Source organism: Octopus sinensis, linkage group LG1 (genome assembly GCF_006345805.1).
Source record: "Octopus sinensis linkage group LG1, ASM634580v1, whole genome shotgun sequence".
Taxonomy (NCBI): Eukaryota; Metazoa; Mollusca; class Cephalopoda; order Octopoda; family Octopodidae; genus Octopus; species Octopus sinensis.
The window spans coordinates 108,327,599-108,349,622 of record NC_042997.1 but is presented as its reverse complement, the minus strand read 5'-3'; the positions used below and the strand labels follow the sequence as shown (position 1 = coordinate 108,349,622).

Sequence of the window (22,024 nt, the reverse complement as noted above, 5' to 3'; positions counted from 1 at the left end):
GCATGGAAAGCAGATATTCAATGATGATGATGGTGATGATGTGTGTGTGTGTGTGAACAAAAGAAAGAAAAAGGAACTGAACACATTTGGTAAGAATTTCTTAAAACAATTCAATTTGGCTGCATGAAACTTGAAGTTTCTAACAGAAATCTGTCTCTTCCGGGTTGTGCGTGTGGATGCATGCATGCATGCATGCATGCATGTATGTATGTATGTATGTATGCATGTATGCATGCATGCATGCATGCATGCATGCATGTATGTATGTATGTATGTATGTATGTATGTGTGAGTGTAAATACTTATAAAAGTAAGTGAAACTCACCTGCGGAATTAAAGCAAGAGTCAACCCAATCTCTTCCCAAGGCAAAATCACATCTCTCGCCATGTCGCATCACAAACAAACATCGAGGTTCCCGAGGGATGTTTTGGTTCTCTTCACTCTTTTTATTTTTTAACAGCTGAAGAAAGAAACATTCAGAAAGCTTTTAGAGGGATCAAATCCTAAGTAGATAATCCATTATTATTGTTGGATGTTTGTCTAGATACAAAAATGGTTGCAAATGAAGCATCAATTTAGATCAATATAGTGCCTGGTGACCCTTATTAGGGTTAGGGTAGTCATGATGGGTGTAAGTTTGTTAATTAAGGAAGCAATTCTCTATGAAGCAACTGGGAAAAAAATAATAATAGTAATACATTCAACAGAGAGAGAGAGAGAGAGAGAGAGGAGAGAGAGAGTAAAATTCATATACTCAGAGTTTGATATCATCACTGTGTTTTGGTGTATCTGGTTGTTTGTATATACACAATATAGAAGAAGAGGTAGTTGGTGGTTAATAATAAGCATGGAGGCAGAAGAGGGCAAATATAGTTTGAGGGAGGGAAGGAGGGAGGGAGGGGGAGGGAGGAGGAGGAGGAGAGAGAGAGAGAGAGAGTTGGTATTAAAATTTAAACCTTTCTTCCTAACCTTGTTGTTTGTTAACCAATCTAAATCACCATCAGCAACCTTCCTAATTAATTTGTCTGTTGTCAGACAATTAAGTTCATGGTCAAAGGGATCCATCAATGGGTTATCAACATTACTGACCCCTAAATCAGATATCAGTATAATCACGATCCACTTTTAGTCATACCTTAATAAAAAGCTGAACTCAATACTGTAAGTTAACAAAGCAAGTGGTGCCAGTTGTGTGGAAGGTGGACATAGCCACACAAGAATTTAACTTCTATCTCAGAGATGCCACAATGTTGGCATCAAAATTGGAGCCATTGATTTTTTTTTCGGTGTGTGAGACACACACACAGTATGATAAAGAGAAGAGGAGTGTTGAGTGGAACAATTGGCAAGTCATGTGACCTCTCACTGTTGAGTATCTCATGTACAAAAATATCTGTTATTTATTTCTTTATTGCCCACAGGGGGCTAAACATAGAGGGGACAAACAAGGACAGACAAAGGATTAAATACATTGACCCCTGTGCATAACTGCATAACATTTAATTGACCCCGAAAGGATGAAAGGCAAAGACGACCTCAGCGGAATTTGAACTCAGAACATAATGGCAGATGAAATACTGCTAAGCATTTCGCCTGGAATGCTAACAATTCTGCCAGCTTGCCACCCTAAAATATCTTTGTTAGTCTCAGTCTGACTGGCTGCTAACAGGTTCCATTCCTACTCCACAGTCAAGTAATACTCAGTGCTAAGGACGAATTGCTGTGAAACAAACACAATGACTACAACAACAACAGAAAACTACTGAGTTCTTACTAAAATGGGAAAACTGTAAAATAAATAAAGAAATACATAGGCCCAAGCATGGCTGAGTGGTAAGAAGCTTGCTTCCCAACCACAATGTTCTGAGTTCAGTCTCACTACATGGTGCCTTGGGTCTTCTACTTTAGCCTGTACCATCCAAAGCCTTATGAGCGGGTTTGCTGGACAGAGACTGAGACAAGCCCATCGTGTGTGTGTTTGTGTGTGTGTGTGTATGTGCGTGTGTGTATGTTTGTGTAAATGCATGTGTGTGCGTGCGTGCATGTGTGTGTATATGTGTGTGTGTATGTGTGTGTGCACGTGTGTGTGGTTTTGTCCCTCACCACTGCCATTTGATAACCGGTGTTGGTGTGTTTATGTCCCCATAACTTAGCAGCTCAGCAAAAGAGATCAATAGAATAAGTATTAGGCTTAAAAAGAAAGGTTACGAATGCATTGGCAGAGAGAATGATGTCACTAAGTGATGGAGAAAGGGGGAAAAGGATTTAGGACCCAGAGGCGGCGAGTGGTGTTACTCAGTGTGGGGGTGAGTAGCACACTCTTCATAATAGCATTTTCAGATATCATTCATGTTATCATATTTTAATTTGTTCTTCATGTTCATTTTCATGTGACATTCATTATATCATATTTTATTTTTATATTTTTGTTATATGTCCCCACATGTGTTGTAGTGTCCCCCTCTGTGTAATGCCTTTATGGAAAAATCATTGAAATAAAAGTATTAAGCTTAAAAAGACATAAGTACTGGGGTCAATTCATTCAACTAAAAATTCAGGGCGGTGCCCCAGCATGGCCAGAGTCTAAGACAAAAACAAGTAAAGGATAAATAAATGAGGAGGTTGTCACTTACTTTGTTGTAAATGTCGTCTTGTTCCCCAACCCAGAGATTGTCATAGTCTCCTTCAGATAAACCATTGTACATATTAGTGGCAGGGACCACCATTAGTGACCTGTTGAAGACAGAGAGACACACAGACAGAGATAACATCAATCATTCAGTTATTGGTGGTGGGAACAGCAGCACAAGTGCGGCTCAGGCAGGATGTAACAATTGTCTACAGTTACAGGCGAGAAAACAATTTCCTTTTGCTATCAGTATTACACACACGTGGATGTGTTTAGAATATAAATATGTCTCCTTCTTTCACTGTGTGTGTGTCAGAAGGTATGAGAAGTGAATACATTTGTTTAACCACTTGGCATCCTTAGGATTACAGCTGTTTCGCAGCCTTGTTCATGTAATAATAATTTCAGTGTATAATAAACTATGTTTGCTGTGCACGTATTCACAAATCAATGGAAACGAAGAAAGCTGGCCATTCCACCAGGTCAATCCAACTCTGTTGTACATTACTATGTGGTCTGTTAACCAGGTCTATTAGACATGTTCCAGATGTGGCCATCTCATCTTTTTGTATTACTTCAGCTACATTATCCAATGTATCGTTCTGTTTTTCTAACACAGAGTGATTAGCCACGAAGTGCTACTCCATTGCCCCTTTATTTCCAACAGAGATAATAACTATCCCCATAATAATTAGTAACTTTTGTGAGTTAAGTGTGCTTTCCATGGACTTCATTTCAGAGCTGCTTCTACCTTCTAACTTCTCTTGCATACCAATCATACCTGAAGGCCTTGCCCCCTGCTTGTCTATCCCACTTCGTCTTTTGTGACACTATAAACTTACATCCAATTCTTATCGACTCCCTTTCTGCACACTAACCAAGACAATTTCCCATGTAGCACCGAAATTTAACATTTTGTTTCCTTTTTAGTTACAACTCGGAAGGTGAGGAGCTGGCAGAATCACATCATCAGCCCAATGGTGGAAAATGCTCAGCAGCAGTTCATCCATTTTTATATTTTGAGTTCAAATTCCAACAAGGTCAACCTTGCCTTTCATCTTTACAGGGGTCAATGAAATAAGTACCAGTTGTGCACTGGGGTCAATGTAATAGACTAGACCCCTTCCACCAAATTTCAGGCCTTGTGCCTATAGCAGAAAGAATTAATTACAACTTTTTGGCCAATTCTAAATCATATTTATATTCCCTAAACTTTTCTCTGTATCACTCAACAGATTCTGACCAATTTTTCTCGAGATTACAGACATCATTTCATCACTAACATCATCGAAGGTTGAACTTCTGTCCCTAAATCCCTTTCCAACTGGGATATCCATGTATTTACTCTACAGCAAGACACTTATGCCTGACTCCTCTATACCTGGCACAAAATCACAAACCTTCAATACTACTCCCCACTCTCAGTTGAGGGTTTTTTGTCTTACAAGTACTTAGTGACCCTGTAATAAAAAAGACCTGTGCTGGTCCCACATAAAAAGCACCCAGTACACTATGTAAAGTGGTTGGCATTAGGAAGGGGACCCAGCCATAGAAACCATGCCAAAACAGACAGTAGAACTTGGTGCAGCCTTCTGCCTTGCCAGCTTCTGTCAAACCGTCCAGCATGGAAAACACATGTTAACTGATGAGGATGAAGCTGATAAGTTCTTGTAAACATCAACTTGTATACTAAATTATTCACTGATCAAGTTGATAACCCAAACCTTGATTTTAAAAGAAAAGTCTTCAAACATCTCAGGTGACTCAGCAAAAAGTGGATATTGGATAAATAACACATGGGATAGGATGCCAGTCTACTACAGGTTAATATTCTCAGAGTTACCATTGAGGCAATGGGGTCATGTGATCAGGTGGTAGCTGAATCTGTCAAAAGCCAGAAAGACTCAGATGATGTAGGAAAAGGTATGCTGCCAAAGGTACAATGAACCATTGTTGAACCATGAAAGGAGCCTCAGTGTATTGTTTAACCTGCTAAAAATAGTAACCGAATCTACTTCAAATTAGATTGTAACATCTTAAAGGAAAAGAGAAAGACACATTGGACAATGCCTAGATATAAACTGGCTATGGTTGGATCCCCTTTGACCATAGTTCTGGTTAAACCAGGGTTGACTAAGGTGTGGGGTTTAAAATAAGAAAAACTTAATGCATGCAGGAAATTTGGACTTGCAATCATTGAGTAGACAGTCTAATAGCTTACCACTGAACCATCTTGCCTCTAAGTTATCTCACATCATCATCATTGACCAAACTATATAAAATGTATCTCTTTGAAGATGTTCTTTGGATTATCAAAGTTGTTTATTGTGAATTAAAAACTTTTAATGCAGTTCTTCCGTATAGGTGCAGGCAAAGCCAAGTGAGTGGATTTGGTAGACAGAAACTGAAAGAAGCCCTTTGTGTGTGTGCATGTGTGTGTGTCTGTTTCCCACCATCATTTGACAGTGCTGGTGCGTTTATGTCCCTGTTCTTAGTGGTTTGGCATAAAAGACCAATAGAATAAGTCTCAGGCTTAAAAAAATAAGTCCTGGGGTTAATACATTTGACTAGAATTCTCCAAGGTGGTGCCCCAGCATGGCCACAATCTGATGACTGAAACAAGTAAAAGGAAAAACAAAAGCAAAAAGAATACAACCAAGACACCCTTAATCCAAGCTAATTCCCTTCTGTCTTAAATATTGCAAACTTTTGTCTCTGAGAATGGCATTTCAGGAAATATCTGTATTCTGGTCTCACTGCAACATAAATTCAGTTTTTGCCAACTTCACACAATAATTCCTGACAATGCCAACCAGAAGGAATTTCCCTGAAATTCCTGGGTTTTAATTGATCTTTTGAATGAAATTTGCAAGAACTCATTTATATTCATACAGTGAAGGAGGGAAACTGGGGTGGGGGGTGGGGAAATATCGTGAATAATAAAGGGACTCACTTATGAAGGGTCCATGTTGATGTTTCTGATGTTCGCATTGTACAGCCTATCCGGAACATTCCAACAGAACCTGTCAAAGTTGATATTCCTTTACACCAGCCATTCTTGCTGTTGCTTAATTCTATTGGATCAGCCAACACATGGTCCCCTTCAACTAACTCAAGTTCGTCTTCATTGTTTGAAGAATAACTCCGTGTTACTTCACGAACCTGCCGTAAAATATAACAAACAATTATTTTAGAAATACTAAAACAACAACAACAACAACAACAATGTGTTTTAATATTGAAACTCACAGTGAATATAAAAATAAGGTCATCAAAGTTTAAATTCATGTTGTATGCCAATGGCGGAGTTGTGACTATCCGAACATGACCAAACCATTAGACCCACACACACAAACATTTTATACATCATCATCATCACCATCATCACTTAATGTCTGTTTTTCAGGTTGGTATGGGTTGGACAGTTTGACCAAAGCTAGTAAAGCCAAGAGCTGCACCAGGCTCCATTGCCTGTTTTGGTATGGTTTCCACAGCTTGATGCCCTTCCTGACACCAACCACTCTACAGAGTGCACTGGCTGCTTTTGATGGAATCAATTCTGCTGTGATGGAATGGTCTTCTTGAGTACAGCCAATGTGCCAGATATCTCAGTCCTTTGTCGTTTTCATATGACTCAGTGTTTTGAGACTGGCCTTCAATACTTCCTCCCAGGTCTTCCTGGGTCTCCCTCTTCTACAAGTTCCATCCACTTCAAGTGTTCAGCACTTCTGCATGCAACTGTCGACATCCATACACATCACATGATCAAACCAATGCAGTCTCCTTTCTTGCAAACTACATCTAATTCCTCTTAGGCCTAGCGTTTCCCTCAAAACACTGCTGCTCATTCACACATGTATACTGGACATTGAACATCTAACAGTGCATACTAGCTCCATTCCTCTGTAGCTTTTGCATGTCTCACTACCATGTAGCATTTCTGTTTGTATGCATGCATTATACAATCTTCCTTTCACTTGGAGAGAGAAACCTTTGGTTGCCAACAGAGCTAAAACCTCTCTAAATTTTCTCAATCTTATTTTTATTTTAGCAATTACACTTTCCATACATCCTCTCCCCCACCAGCTAATTTAGGTCCCCTAGTTACCACAAATTACCCACTACCTCTAAAGAGCCTCAGGGGCATTTGAGAAAATAGATTTCCTGTAGTTTTTATGGCCCCTGTGCACCATCCACTTACAAACACTACATTCTCTGATAACCTTCCTATTATCCGCTGCTCCTCTTGTGTGTCTATATGGAATTCCTACCTATACTTTTTCTACAAATCAAGCAGAGCCATTTACTGGGTGGGTGAAGGGCCCTATCAGTTTTTTTGCTTACTAAAAGCTTAGTCTTTGCTAAGTTAATCTTAAGGCCCTTTGATTCCATGTTTTGCTTCCATACCTGGAATATATATATATATATATATATATATATATATATATATATATATATCAGCCGAAATTACTACGATGATCCGGTTCTTGACTGAAGACTGAGGGGTTCGAATGTCCTGTCCATGTTTATTGTATCGTCTTCTATGAGTTATACGTTCTTGTCCATGTTGTATTTTTCTACATACCTTAGTATATATATATATATATGAGAGTAACAAAGATGTACAGGTGTCAATTCACTATGGCTGTTTCAAGCGACTCTTTTAATTGATTAATGGAAACATTTCATCATTTGAAAGAAACCATTCTCTTCAGATGACCACATAGACTTCAAACATAGAGGATACAACCATTTCCTTAACACATTCACATCAATAATGGAACTCAAAATATTTACATTGTTTCTTTTGCCATATCTGTGGTAGAATGAGTTAAGAAAATAATGCATATCTTGTTAAGTTTGCTATAATTTAGAGAGTAGCAGAGGAAATAGTAGACTCCCTCCCCACCACTATTTCCTCTGATACTCTCTAAATTATAGTAGACTCAACAAGGTATGCATTATTTTCCGCCACAGATATGGCAAAACAAACATTATCATTTAATGTCCGCCTTCCATGTACCTTGAGAGAAAAGTTGAACCAAAGAAGCATCAGATGTGGTGTTCAAGTGAGACAACTGCACTGGTATGGACATGTGACAAGAATGGATGAGGATAGCTGTGTGAAAAAATTGCCACACCCTAGCGGTTGAGGGAACCTGTAGAAGAGGTAGACCCAGGAAGTCTTTCGAACTTTAGGCCTTACCAAGGAAATAACTAGTGACTGAGACTTTTGGAAATATGCTGTGCTTGAGAAGACTCAGCAAGCCAAATGAGACCATAACCTCGTGGCCTATGCCAGGAGCATAACCAGCCTACATATGCGTACCTTTTCCTTCTTGGGACACTAAAACTCTGCTTGCAAAGACCTATTGAGGCAAGTGAAATCAAAATCAAATTCGATGACTGGCATCTGTGCTAGCGGGGTGCAAAGAGCACCATATGAGTGTGATCATTGACGGAGCGGCTAACCGGCTTCTGTGCCAGTGGCACATAAAAGGCACCATTCGAGCGTGATCGTTACCAGCATCACCTCACTGGTACCTGTGCTAGTGGCATGTGTAAAAAGATTCGAGCGAGGTCGTTGCCAGTACTGCCTGACTGGCCCCCGTGCCAGTGGCATGTAAAATGCACCCACTACACTCTTGGAGTGGTTGGCATTAGGAAGGGCATCCAGCTGTAGAAACTCTGCCAGATCAAGACTGGAGCCTGGTGCAGCCATCTGGTTCGCCAGCCCTCAGTCAAAATCGGCCAACTCATGCTAGCATGGAAAGCGGACGTTAAACGATGATAATGATGACGATGATGCAAGCAGCAATGTAAATATTTTGAGTTCCATTATTGATGTGAATGTGTTAAGGAAATGGTTGTATCCTTTATGTTTGAAGTCTATGCAGTCATCTGAAGAGAACGGTTTCATTCAAATGTAATGCTTTCATTAATCAATTAAAGGAGTTGTTTGAAATGGCCATAATGAATTGACACCTGTACATCTTTGTTACTCATTTATATTCTGCTCATCTAACTTAGAATCTGCACTTTGGAAATACTATAGAAACTACCTTTATAAAAAGCGCATGTCTGAACTACCAAGAGTGGATATACTCACTTAGATGGGTTGTGTTGTCTGCACACAGTGTAGGAATATCAAGTCCAAACACCCCTGCATGGAATCTTGATATTCAATATTCAATTAATATTGTTGAGATGTGCTGATTATACCGACCTAGCAAGGTGCCTCAAATTAAGTACCTAATTCAACGGAATTTTAATTACATTTTATATATGTATATATATATCATCATCATCATCCAGTGTTTTAAGTCCGAGTTTTGTCCCCATTAATAGGGGTGGCCAGATCTACCTCAATGCCATAGCAACCATCCTCACATCATCTCACCATCTTTCCCAGTTTTGAGTGTCCTCCTTTTTCAAACCAACCCTCCTAATCTCCTCCTCTACCTGTCCCCTTCATCTTTTCCTCGGTCTACCTTGCTTTTGTGTTACATTTACCTCAAATGCAATCACCCTCCTCACAACATGCTCTTTGTCTCTCCTCAACGCATAGCCATACTACCTCACTCCATTTACCTTTACCAACCATTCCACCAATTCTTCAGGATATACATATATAGTAAAGGAAAATAATGTACGGTAAATAAACATACAACATAATGTATTTATTAAGTAATGGAATGTAACACACACTGAATTTCATCATCATCATCATCGTTTAACGTCCACTTTCCATGCTAGCATGGGTTGGACGATTTTGACTGAGGGCTGGCGAACCAGATGGCTGTACCAGGCTCCAATCTTGATTTGGCAGAGTTTCTACAGCTGGATGACCTTCCTAATGCCAACCACTCCGAGAGTGTAGTGCGTGCTTTTTATATGCCACCAGCACAGGGGCCAGTCAGGCGGTACTGGCAATGACCTCACTTGAATCTTTTTACACATGCCACCAGCACAGGTGCCAGTAAGGCGACATTGGTAATGATCATGTTCGAATGGTGCCCGTTTACGTGCCACCAGCCCGGAAGCCAGTTGGCTGCTCTGGCAACGATCATGCTCGGATGGTGCTCTTGGCACCCTACTAGCATGGGCACAAGTGCCAGTAAGGCGACGCTGGTAACGATCACACTCGAATGGTGCCCTTTTATGTGCAACTGGCACAGAAGCCGTTTAGCTGGTCTGTCAATGATCACACTCAGATGCCAGTCATCGAATTTGCTATATATATATATATATATATATATACAAAATAAGAAAATGGAGAAATACACCTTAATCAATAATCAACTACCAGATAATACCCAATCATATAATTTATTAACCCACTACATATGAACATCAAGGTCAAACATACTAGTACAGAACAAAACAATGTACATCAATGAGTAATATGATAGAATAAGTACAATATGTATAAGTAAATATAAATAAATATAAATATAAATATAAACTACATCTTACAGCTGTTTCAGCCATGTAGATATACTCTTTTTTCTCTCTTTTACTCTTTTACTTGTTTCAGTCATTTGACTGCGGCCATGCTGGAGCACCACCTTTAATCGAGCAACTCGACACCGGGACTTATTCTTTTGTAAGCCCAGTACTTATTCTATCGGTCTCTTTTGCCGAACTGCTAAGTAACGGGGACATAAACACGCCAGCATCGGTTGTCAAGCAATGCTAGGGGGACAAACACAGACATACAAACACACACACGCATATATATACATATATACGACAGGCTTCTTTCAGTTTCTGTCTACCAAATCCACTCACAAGGCTTTGGTCAGCCCGAGGCTATAGTAGAAGACACTTGCCCAAGGTGCCACGCAGTGGAACTGAACCCGGAACCATGTGGTTGGTAAACAAGCTACTTACCACACAGCCACTCCTGCGCCTATGGGTGTAGTTTATATTTATGTTTATATTTATTTATATTTACTTATACATATTGTACTTATTGTATCATATTACTCATTGATGTACATTGTTCTGTTCTGTACTAGTATGTTGACCTTGATGTTCATATGTAGTGGGTTAATAAATTATGTGATTGGGTATTATCTGGTAGTTGATTATTGATTAAGGTGTATTTCTCCATTTTCTTATTTTGTATTATTAATTTGTGGTAAAACATTTTACCTTCACCTATCTAATACAATAAATGAATTAACTGCATCGCAATTCTTAACATTTATGTATTAACTTTGTTGGGTGCTTTACTGGCAGTATATTGGATATATGTTATCCCATGGTGGGTTGCACTCACAACCCCTATCTCAGTTTATATATATATATATATATATACACTTGCGTCAGAAATTAATTAGCACTTCTCAAATTTCTACATTAAATAGGTTAAATCAATTAACCTATGAGCTGTTCAAAACGTCTTACGCGATGAGAAAACTTAGTATGGTGTGATTTCGGTCCTTGCGAGGCGCTACCTATATCTATTAAACAAAGGAATTTGTCTGCATCCACACTCCAAGTTGTTGTTGCACTGCTATGTCAACATCATAAGGCTGTAGACTCTCAAACTGCTCTGCAAACAAAGTTACGTCATCGTTCTGTGCAACAGTGAACTCGCAACAAAGCAATAGTTCGAGATATGGCCACTAGGTGACAGCACATACCTTGAGTGAAGAGCAAATCAAGGGTGCTAATTAATTTCTGACGGTAGTGTATATATATATATATATACAGTTGAGGTGTGTTCTGTTAAGAATGTGTGAATATTTAAGCAGATCCGTGTGAAATTTCCCTAATTTTTCCACCTTTGGTTAATGCTGTGCCATGGCTGAAGTGTTTGCAAGCACATCTCTGAGTATTACTGATATTGTTATGGTTGCAGTTTATTTTGCTTTTGGTTTATTCGTTGGATTATGGCTCATGTCGAACGTGAGAACACACTCATACCAAGCAAATTGAAACTATCAGCATTTCTTGGTTTCAAAGAAGAAGCCATGGATGTTGTAGCATGGAAATCTAGATTTTGCTTACAGAAACAGCAACTGAGTATAGCCTAAGTAGATACATAGAGATCTTCTTATACAGGTAAATTGTGACATAATTTAATTTAAACTTAACTTAACTTTAAATTCTATATATACGAGGATCTGTAGGTCTCAAAACATTTGTAGTGATTAAAAAGCTGCCTAATCATACTTACTCTTCCTTTTGACTCTTTTACTTTTTATATATATGTGGAAGTGCAATGGCCCAGTGGTTAGGGCAGTGGACTCGCAGTCGTAGGACCATGGTTTCGATTCCCAGACTGGGCATTGTGAGTTTATTGAGCGAAAATATCTAAAGCTCCACGAGGCTCCGGCAGGAGGTGGTGGCGATCCCTGCTGCACTCTTTCGCCACAACTTTCTCGCTCTCTTTCTTCTGTTGGCCTGCTCGCTTAGCCAACAGAGTGGCATCATTTGAAGGCTAAAACAATGCGAAGCACATTGTGACCAGCGATGTGTAGCAACATCTGATAGCCTGGTCGGTCACAGTGATCATCCTCATAATCATCATCTGGGGAAATCAGGGATTATAAATCTTTTACATAATTACCATTACTCTAAAAATTTATTTACTAGCCTCCAAGTAGACAAAGTGTATAAGCTTCTGGAAAGAGAATTTATTTCCAGAGGAGCAAAAGGGATGCAGAAAGAAGTCAAGGAGAACTGCTGGTCTGCTGTATATTGATGGTAGAATGGCAAATGAAGAGGTAGGAGTAAGAAAGAAGAATTTCAGAAGTTGGACAGACTATAAGAAAAAGTCAGTGAGTTGGCAGAGATGTTAGCATGCCAGGTGAAATGCTTAGCAGTATTTTGTCTGTCTTTAACATTCTGAGTTCATGTTCCACTGAGGTCAACTTTGCCTTTCATCCTTTTGGGGGTCGATAAATTAAGTACCAGTTGTGTACTGGGGTCGATCCAATTGAATGGACCTGCTCCCCCAAAATTTCAGGCCTTGTGCCTAAAGTAGAAAAGGATTGACAATAAGAAAACTCACAATAATATTCCATACAGCTGATTTTGTGGGAGAGTAATGAGATGGTGGGAAATAGAACTAACAAACACAAATGAATTGTTAGGGAAGATGAAAGTACACAGGTGGATTTTCCAGGGCGATGCGCTGTCTCCGTTACTCTTCATCTTTGTGTTAATCCCTCTGTAAAGTATCCTGAAAAAATCCAGGTCTGGCTATGAGTTTACCAAAACTCAAGGTGAAAATCAATCACCAGCTGTGTATGGATAACCTCAAGCTGTATACAAAAATGGAAAAAGACCTGGATTTTCTAATCCAAACAGAAAAAGTATTCAGCAAAGATACTTGAATGCAGTTTGAGGTAAATAAATTCACAGTGTTAATCATGAAAAAACACAATAAAATAATGTAAAATACAATTTAAAAAAAATATGCGATGAAATCATCATCATCATCATCATCATCAAGGAAAAAATGTTTATTATAAAGAATCACTCTGCAAAGATTTGGTTGACCATGCTGGAGTATTTAAATGAATAAATCATGTGATAAAAAAAGGATGAAATGAATAGAAGAATCAATCCACAAGCAAACATTGAAAAATGGGGAGAAAATGAAACAAAACTTACGCACAAACACATACAGCTCATATGAATACCCTCAGAGACATTCGTACACATAATTCTACATATACATGCTCTCTCTCACACACACACACATTCAACAGTCTTCACACAAAATATTTATACCAAAATAATAAAAGTTCATCGTCTAGAATGGAAGGAAGGGGCCTGAATGGGGGGAGGGCCTGAATGGAAGGTGGGGTGGTTGAAACCCTAAAGACAATAAATTAATCAATAAATCAATCAATTATAGTTTCAAATATTATTTAATATTTACAGCTTTTGAACGTTCTTTTTTTTGCTTTTCAAATAGAAAAGCTTTTGACGCCCCTGTTTAGGCAGTGCTGGCCTGGTGTGTGTGTGTGTGTGTGTGTGTGTGTGTGTGTGTGTGTGTGTGTGTGTGTGCGCGTGTGTGTGTGTGTGTGTGTGTGTGTATGTGGCAGAGTGAAGTGTGATTTGTAAAGGCATTTGTGTGGTATTAGAAGTGACACTGAATTGGTATTTAAATGGTTAATTATTGTAATTTGTCTAATCACTCTTCAAAAGACATTTAAAGAAATAAAGATCTCTTTTACTTTCAGGAAAATTCTTTAATTACCATCTCTATCCAGTCCTTGTAAACTGAACGACAAAATAAACAAAGTGGTCAAGTGTATTATTAAATCAATATTTATCTCACCTGGAGACAGGTGTGATGGCTGCAGTTAATTACTCAACCATTTCTAAATGTTATTTTGGTAAAATGAAATAAAATGTCTTTGAACACAAACAACACTGGCTGTAAGATTTGAACCCCTGACTCTTTAATTAGTGGCTGGATAATTTACCAACTCAATCAATTTAGAAGTTTCCTAGAATTTCTTTATGAACAGCAGACTACAGTGTTTTGAGGCCCTTCAAAGTTGACGAATAGGAAGAATTCTATAGAGCTGATGGTGGTCAAGTAGCTGGCTGTGACGGAAGCATGAACTGGGAGTGCAGAGGGGGGGGGGCTGAACATAGCAAAAGGGCCACATGGAGAAGTGTGTGTGTGTGTGGAGGGGAGAGCATATGAAATTCATAGGAGCAGAGATGCCATTGATGCAGTGGTACAAAGATAACATTGCTTCACTGTGAGAAACTTGTTGAAGGGTGTTGGCAAGTTTAGCGGATTTTTAGCCCACTAATTTAAATATAATGTCCGGTCATCCTTCGAATAGCTGTAGGAATTAATCCAGTGAAAAACAACAATTCGTATTAGTTTTCGAGGCCTTCATGTACATGGTATATTTATTCCAATCCGGGAGGAGAGCATTCGTACACGGCTTGTATATTTAACATTTAACAGAACAGAATGGAAGTTGAATAAAAAAAGGTTTTCGTCTTGCCACCTTCCATGACTGGTATAGTGGATTCCACTCAATTCAAATCGATGCTGGGTAGTCCAGTAGCAGAGAGGGAGACAATGCAGGTAGCAGCAGGCTGCTTTGGTCAGCAAAAGAGACCGTTCTTGGCTGTGCACGTCTTTTTATCCCCTATCTCACGAGCGCCACCTCATTGTTAACGAAGTGGCCAGGGGAGATAACTCCAGATGACCAACGTTCGGACATGGATTCAACTACGGTTGTCTACACAAGTATAAGATTTTTCTTTCTTTCTTACATCAGAACCGATGTCAAGAAAGAAGGTGGACATATCCAGAACATGTGTCAGGACAAACTTGTACAAGACAGAAGTACTCCTGCATAGGGAGACAACTCTGCAGCTGAGAGGTGGTAGCTCTTCTGTGTTGAAGGAGTTTTCAGTCTTAAAGTGTGAAGCCAACCCTTGGCTGGTGCTACACGTGGGGGGGGGGTCACCAAGTGTGGTCAGTAAAGAAGATCAAAATTTAGTTTTTACAGAGAGTTCAGCAACAGATGAGGACAAGGTCAATTTCAGACACCTTGAAACAAATTGTTAGAAAAATGGTAAACGGCCCTTGGGTACTCACCTCACATTCTCCTGCCCTTGGATCACGAGAATATAACCGAAATTCCCATTTCACATCAGAATTCAAATCTATTTCTTTGGCATATCTCAAAAGACGTTCATGCTGGTCCTTTGAGTATTGGTAAGCTAACGTCATATGTAACTGCTGCCGACGTGGATCCATTGTGACTCCTACAAATAGAAGAATCAGAAGAGTCATTAACAAATTCTTTCAATCCGACAGGAAATCCTTAGAATCTTGAAGACGAAGAAATCTCTGAGTTTTACAGCTGTGATGATAATGATGATGATGATGAAGATGGTGATAATGATGATGACGATGGTGATAATGATGATGACGATGGTGATGATGATGATGATGACGATGGTGATGATGATGATGGTGATGATGATGATGACAATGATAACGATGGTGATGATGATGATAATGATGATGATAATGATGACGATGGTGATGATGACAGTGATGATGATAATGATGACGATGACGATGATGATCCAGCAGACTCCCTCTGTGACAGGGGGACTACAATCCAAATGAAGGGTTTCCACACAGTTTCTGTCTACCTAATTTAAATCCCAACAACTTTTGAGTTGACCCAAAACAGGTGAAAGGCACCAGAAAGATTGAACCCAGAATCTCATAACTGTAAAGTGAGTTCCTTAACCACTCAGCCACCTCTCTCTCTCTCTCTCTCTCTCTCTCTCCCTCCATCAACACACACACAAACACATACACACACACACACACAGTCAGCTTAACCTTTCCCCTTAACCCAGAAGGAAATGATAATTTTGTGATGATAAAGTTTTGATGTAAAGTTATTAACTGAAGAAAGTATTTCGTGAAGTTGACTTGAATGAGCGGCACCACCACCACCACCATCAGCAGCGATAACAAATGTTTCTAATATAAGCCTAAGGCCAACAACTTTGAAGGGAGGGACTTGGTTTAATCACACAGAGCCCAATACTTCTCTGGTATTGTATTTTCATTGAACCTGCAGGGATGATGAACTAAGGTGACTCATGCAGAATTTGAACTCAGAGCATAAAGAGTCAAAAGGAATACTGCCAAATATTTTGTTGCACTCTAAGGATTCTGCTAATCCACCAACTAATAATAATAATAATAATAATAATGATAATAATAATAATGATAATAATAATAATAATAATAATAATATTGATAATAATAGTAATAATACACCTTTCTACTAAAGGCATAATAAGGCCAGGTGGGAGGGGACTAGTCCATTACATTGACCCCTGTACGTAACTGGTACTTAATTTATCAACCTCAAAAGGATGAAAGGTAAAGTCGACCTCGGTGGAATTTGAACTCAGAATGTATCAGCAGACCAAATACCGCTAAGCATTTCACCCAGCATGCTAACAATTCTGCCAGTTTGATGCCTTAAAATAATAATAATAATAATCGAGGATGACCCATGAAAGTTCAGCTTTTTGCCAAACGACCTGCACAAACGATTGGTTTATAGCAAATCAAATGTAAGTGCCATACATTAGCTCACACCTTCCACCAAATCAACGTTACCTGAACAGGTACACAATGTGCCACATACCAGGTGTTGAAGTGATAGGTGAGCAATGTGAGATGAAGTGTTTTTGTTCAAGAACACAATGCACCAGCTGGTCTAGGAATTGAAACCAAGATGTAGTGATCATGAGTGCAACACGCTAACCACTAGGCTATGTGTCCGCATAATAATAATAATAATAATAATAATAATAATAATTATTATTGAGTGAGAGAGCAGTGCATGCCATCAAAGTGACACTGGAGTAAAATATACGAAGCCTAATATACCCATCATAACTACCCATCTGATAAGGGTACACTAGGCACGTGCATCACAACCATATGTGCATGACATGCTGATCTCATATCAAGATAAACAACAGCGCATGGCCTTACAGGTGGAGCCTAGTTAGAATTTTCTTCAGGTCGGGTAGCCCATCCTGCTCAAAAGGTCCCTGAATGAGGTTTGTTTAAGGATGTTGAACAAAAGACCCATGTTTCCAGAGGTGAATTATTCAAACCCCAAAGAATTCCTCTCATCACATGGCTATGATGCTCCCCCACTACTTCTGCTCATGATCAGAGATGCACATATCGTCAGCCACTAAGGGACAAGGTCAACTGGTTAAGGTCAAGGAAGATAAGAAGCCATGAGAGCCACTGCTTGGTATTGCATTAGGGCATTTATTATTATTATTATTTATTATTATTATTTCTGCAACATAAATGGCAAGATAAGATATCAAATGTCAAAATTTTATGAAAATGCCATATCTCCTAAATGGGAAGCTGTTGAGGATTCGGTGCAGAAGGGAAAGGCTTGTTGATCACATTCTAAAACTTCTTTTGAATGGTCTTTTTGAAGGATTCCATAGTAAAAGAAATCATTACTGTCCCTATTTTGACTTCATAGCAAAATCCATTCCTGGACTCAAACGATATTCATGCATCCAGTGCAAAGAGTAGCAGATTCTTTTTTTTTTTTGTCAACACTTTTTTCCCCCTTTTTATTAATCCTTTCTTTCAAACACTCATACATCAAAATCGACAGGAGTGGCCAGTATTATCATTATTGGTGGTATTATTATTATTATTATTATTATTTTAAGGCAGTAAGCTGGCAGAATTGTTAGCAGACTGGGTAAAGTGCTTAGTGGCATTTCATTTGTTTTTATGTTCTGAGTTCAAATTCCACTAAGGTCAACTTGGCTTTCATCCTTTCAGGCTTGATGAAATAAATACCAGTTGAATACTGGGGTCAATGTTATTGACTTAGCCTTAAACCATTATTATTTCAAATTTTTCCAGAAGGCAAGCAATTTTAAGGGTCAGTAAATTATATTGAGTCCAGTACTCGACTCTTACAACTGTTACTTCATTTTATCAGACCCGAAAGGATAAAAGACTGAGTGGACCTCAGCAGGATTTGAACTCAGACAGTCAAAAGCTGAAACAAATACCAATTTTTTTTTTTCTGAATCTGCTCATTGCCTTAACAATAATTGTTTTCAATTTAGACACAAAATGATGTGGTGGTGGTGATGGGGGCTTTGATAGATAAAATTCAGTGCACTACTTGACTTTAATTAACCCCATAAGGATGAGAGGTTAAGATGACCTTGGCTGCATTTGAACTCAGAACATAATGAGTTGGAGCCAACAGTGCAAAGTATTTTGTCTCATGCTTGAATGATTTTGTTATTTCACCATCCTTTATGATGATGATGATGAGTCAGATTGGAGAAGAACACCCATTGTAGGAGGGAGGAAGAGAATGTAGTCAGTTGAATTGGCCTACACATATTACTGCTATGAAAGGCTGAGTGAAATTCCAATGACATTTGAAATTAGAATGTGAAAACAGAGAGCAAAATAGTAGAAGAGATCTAGGACTGTTCTAGAATTTAGTCAGTTGCATGCTGACCCTTAAAAAGTGCAAAGGATTTCTTTGATTGGCAGGAAGTTACAAATTTGTTGGGAAAGAACTGAATCAGATTTGAAATTGTCAAAGAATTGTTATTCCAAATAAACAGCCTAACCATTTTACTGTATCATAGAGATTCTTTAGCTAAGAACCCTGATTATGGAAACATAATACATCATTATCATTATCATCATCAAACATGTGTTTTCCATGCTGCCATGGTTTGGACAATTTGACAGGGGCTGGCAAACCAGAGGGTTGCACCAAGCTCCAGTCTGTTTTGACATGGTGCCTGTGACTGGATACCCTTTCTAATGCCAGCCACTCTACAGAGTGTACTGGGCACCAACACAAGTGCCCATTTATGAGGAACTGGCACATGTGTGTTTTTACATGGCACACACACACACACATTGACTTAACTTGAACTCAAAGACCCCATTTGGTCATGAATGACCACGGGTTGCACCTAGAAAGTTCCCCTCTGAGGTACAAGCCTGAGCAGCAGTCGCCCATGCATACCAACTTCCCCTCTCCACACTACTGATGTTACCCAAGGTAACAGCTTGGCACCAGTGATGCCGCAACTCATTTCTACAGCTGAGTGAACTGGAGCAACGTGAAATAAAGTGTCTTGCTCAAGAACACAACTCACAGCCTGATCTGGGAACTGAACTCAGAACTTTATGACTGTAAGCCCAATGCTCTAGGTCCTGAGCTATGCACTTTCACACACACACACACACACACACACACACACACACAAATTCACACACACACACACACAAAGCTATATAGTGCAGTGAATGTCCATCACTTATAAGTGTAAAAGAACAGTAACTGTCACACAATGTCCAAGTCCACCTTGTCCGTCTTCACCTCACATTTCTACGAAAAGAGCCAGAACAATTGATTGGATCAACTGGTAGAGTCATCATTGCAACTGATGGAATCTCATTAAACAGGGGTATCTAATGTTTTTCTGGTAAAATAGTCCCAAATAACCTGAGTGGTTTGACCTCCAGGTCAATTCAGCCAGTTGGAAGACCTTCAACAAAAACATCTAAGAGTATAAATAATATGAAGAAAAGAACTTTTTAAGTGGTCTGAGAGTGTCTCGCCGCCGCCAAACACGATTGCAATCACAGTCATTTATCATTCTACATTGTCATGCTGTCAGTTATGGTTCAACTACGAGAAATGATATTAAAAATATAATTAGAAGAAATATTTCTCCCCATTGCTTTGGGAAGTACATTCCATTCTAGTCACACCAATTACACATGCTCTATTTACTGTATAATGTTACCACACCTTTCTCAGGTTGCTATGGTAACAAATGTGGTCATAGAGAACCAGGAAGGAGATATTCAATGCCTCTGATCACAAGTTTGGTGATGATAATGAGTGCAGCGGTGGACCAAATTATATTAAATTATTATAAAAGGATAATCAAGTCAGTGGGTCTGATATCCGAGGCAGTTTGTTCTCACAAGTTATAAATATATACATGGACACCTGGCACACCATACACAACGACAACAAGTGGTGAGAAAATGTGGATTTCAGAGGTAAACTATGAGAAAAGTTAGAATGTTCAAGAAAATTCTAAGAATTTAAAAGAAAAAGAAAAGAAATCAATGGGAAGTTTGATGGTTTATGTAAAAAGGTTTCAAGAATAATAAAATGAAATTCATTCCATCCACTCATTCTATAATGTCCAGCCCAGTTGGCCCAGTTAGCCAAAATGTAACTCCTGCCAAATGTGTTGAGTACCTCTTTCTCAAGCTGTGCGTGTGTATGAGTGAGAGAGAGATCTTTTGTGAAAATATTTTTTCAAAGCTGTTGAAAGCCCTGGCAAGGATGAATGATGTGAGATTAGACCCAAATATACTGTGGAACCTGTTAAACACTTGGAATAAACTCTCCATATTCATTGTGCCAGATATGATTACAGTATTTGACCAGTTATCTCAGTAAAGGCTACACCAAACACATAGCAGCAGGTTGCCAATATAAATTGCATTAATTAATGTTCATTAATTTGTCCAGGATTAGATTTTGCATTATCTAAAATTCAAGTTTGGAATTTCATTCATTGAAACTGTTGTTATTAGAAACCAACCTGTCACTGGATTAATCCTCCACAAAAGTTAGGGACCAGAAACATTTTTGCAGTTGCTGACTGAAAACACCAATAAAGGCATTACACCAACCTCCTTCCATCCTACCCAACTACAATACCACCTCTCTCTCTCCCTCTCTTGTCCTTCTCCTGTCTACTGTATCATCATTACTATTCTGCTGTTCTGTACTGTCAGTCATCTCCTACTCTCCCTACTTCCCCTAACTCTTGCATCATTGATTCATCCATCATTCACTACTTTCACCCTTCAAACCTACCCCTCTTCCCCTCTCCCTCTGACTCCTGTACTTTCTAACAACCTCCACCCACCCACACTCCTGGTCCCTCTGTTCCATTCACTTCACAACTTGAGGGTCCACCTGGACACTTCACCCTTATTTTCATCTCTTTGCAAGCTCCATCCAATCACTTCCGTCCTCTCTTCTAAAATCTTGTCTGTTTTAGGAGTTATTGGGAAAGCACAGCCTCTCTAATGTTAGGCTCACAATAAAATGGGACGTTGAGTGTTCAGTAAAGTGTTTGCTGTTAGGAAACGCATCCGATTGTTGCACTGAAGCTAAAACATACAAGATGTCTAACGGGGCACTCTAAATAAAGTTTGACCTGGATTCTGATGAGCATTCAATCCATCAATATGAAAAGCAGGTGGAAAATAATGATGATGATGATGATCAAGGGAGAGAACTTTTAAACTGCTCAAAGACAGAGAAGGTAACCAGAAACAGTATATATTATCATGATCGTTCTATGCTAGCATGGGTTGGAGGGTTTGACTGAGGATGGCAAGCCAGGAGGCTGCACCAAGCTCCAGTCTGATTTGACAAGATTTCTACAGCTGGATGCCCTTCCTAATGCCAACCACTCCAAGAGTGAGTGCTTTTTATGTACTACCAGCACAAGTGCCAGTCAGGTGGCACTGGCATTGGCCATGCTCAAATGGTACTTTTTTACATGCTACCAGCACAGGTGCCAGTAAGGTGGAATTTTGTTATAAAGATGATACATCCATTATAGCATATATGATATAATAAAACCATCAGTTATGCTTTTATGTGCAAGGTCTTCTCTCTCCTCCTCACACTTACACATCAGGTATAGCCCCCCCCCATTTTCATCCCTCCTCCATCTATGCTATCATTTGGCTGCTGTGCTCACCTTGAGAGCAGAATTGGCATGTATTATATCCCAGC

At 39.2% G+C, this 22,024-nt stretch overlaps 1 protein-coding gene across 5 annotated transcripts in view; it reads right to left on the bottom strand.

Annotated features, from left to right (window-relative positions):
* Positions 1 to 22,024, bottom strand: part of LOC115210633 (protein UBASH3A homolog) — a 279,691-nt gene that overhangs the window by 30,914 nt on the left and 226,753 nt on the right. For all 5 annotated transcript variants that reach the window (XM_036503636.1, XM_036503645.1, XM_036503650.1 and 2 more), the window contains 4 exons: positions 15,223 to 15,392; positions 5,584 to 5,792; positions 2,635 to 2,734; positions 326 to 461 (listed from right to left, as the gene is read on the bottom strand). In XM_036503636.1, the coding sequence (XP_036359529.1) occupies positions 326 to 461; positions 2,635 to 2,734; positions 5,584 to 5,792; positions 15,223 to 15,392 (615 nt within the window). The remainder of the gene's footprint in view (positions 1 to 325; positions 462 to 2,634; positions 2,735 to 5,583; positions 5,793 to 15,222; positions 15,393 to 22,024) is intronic.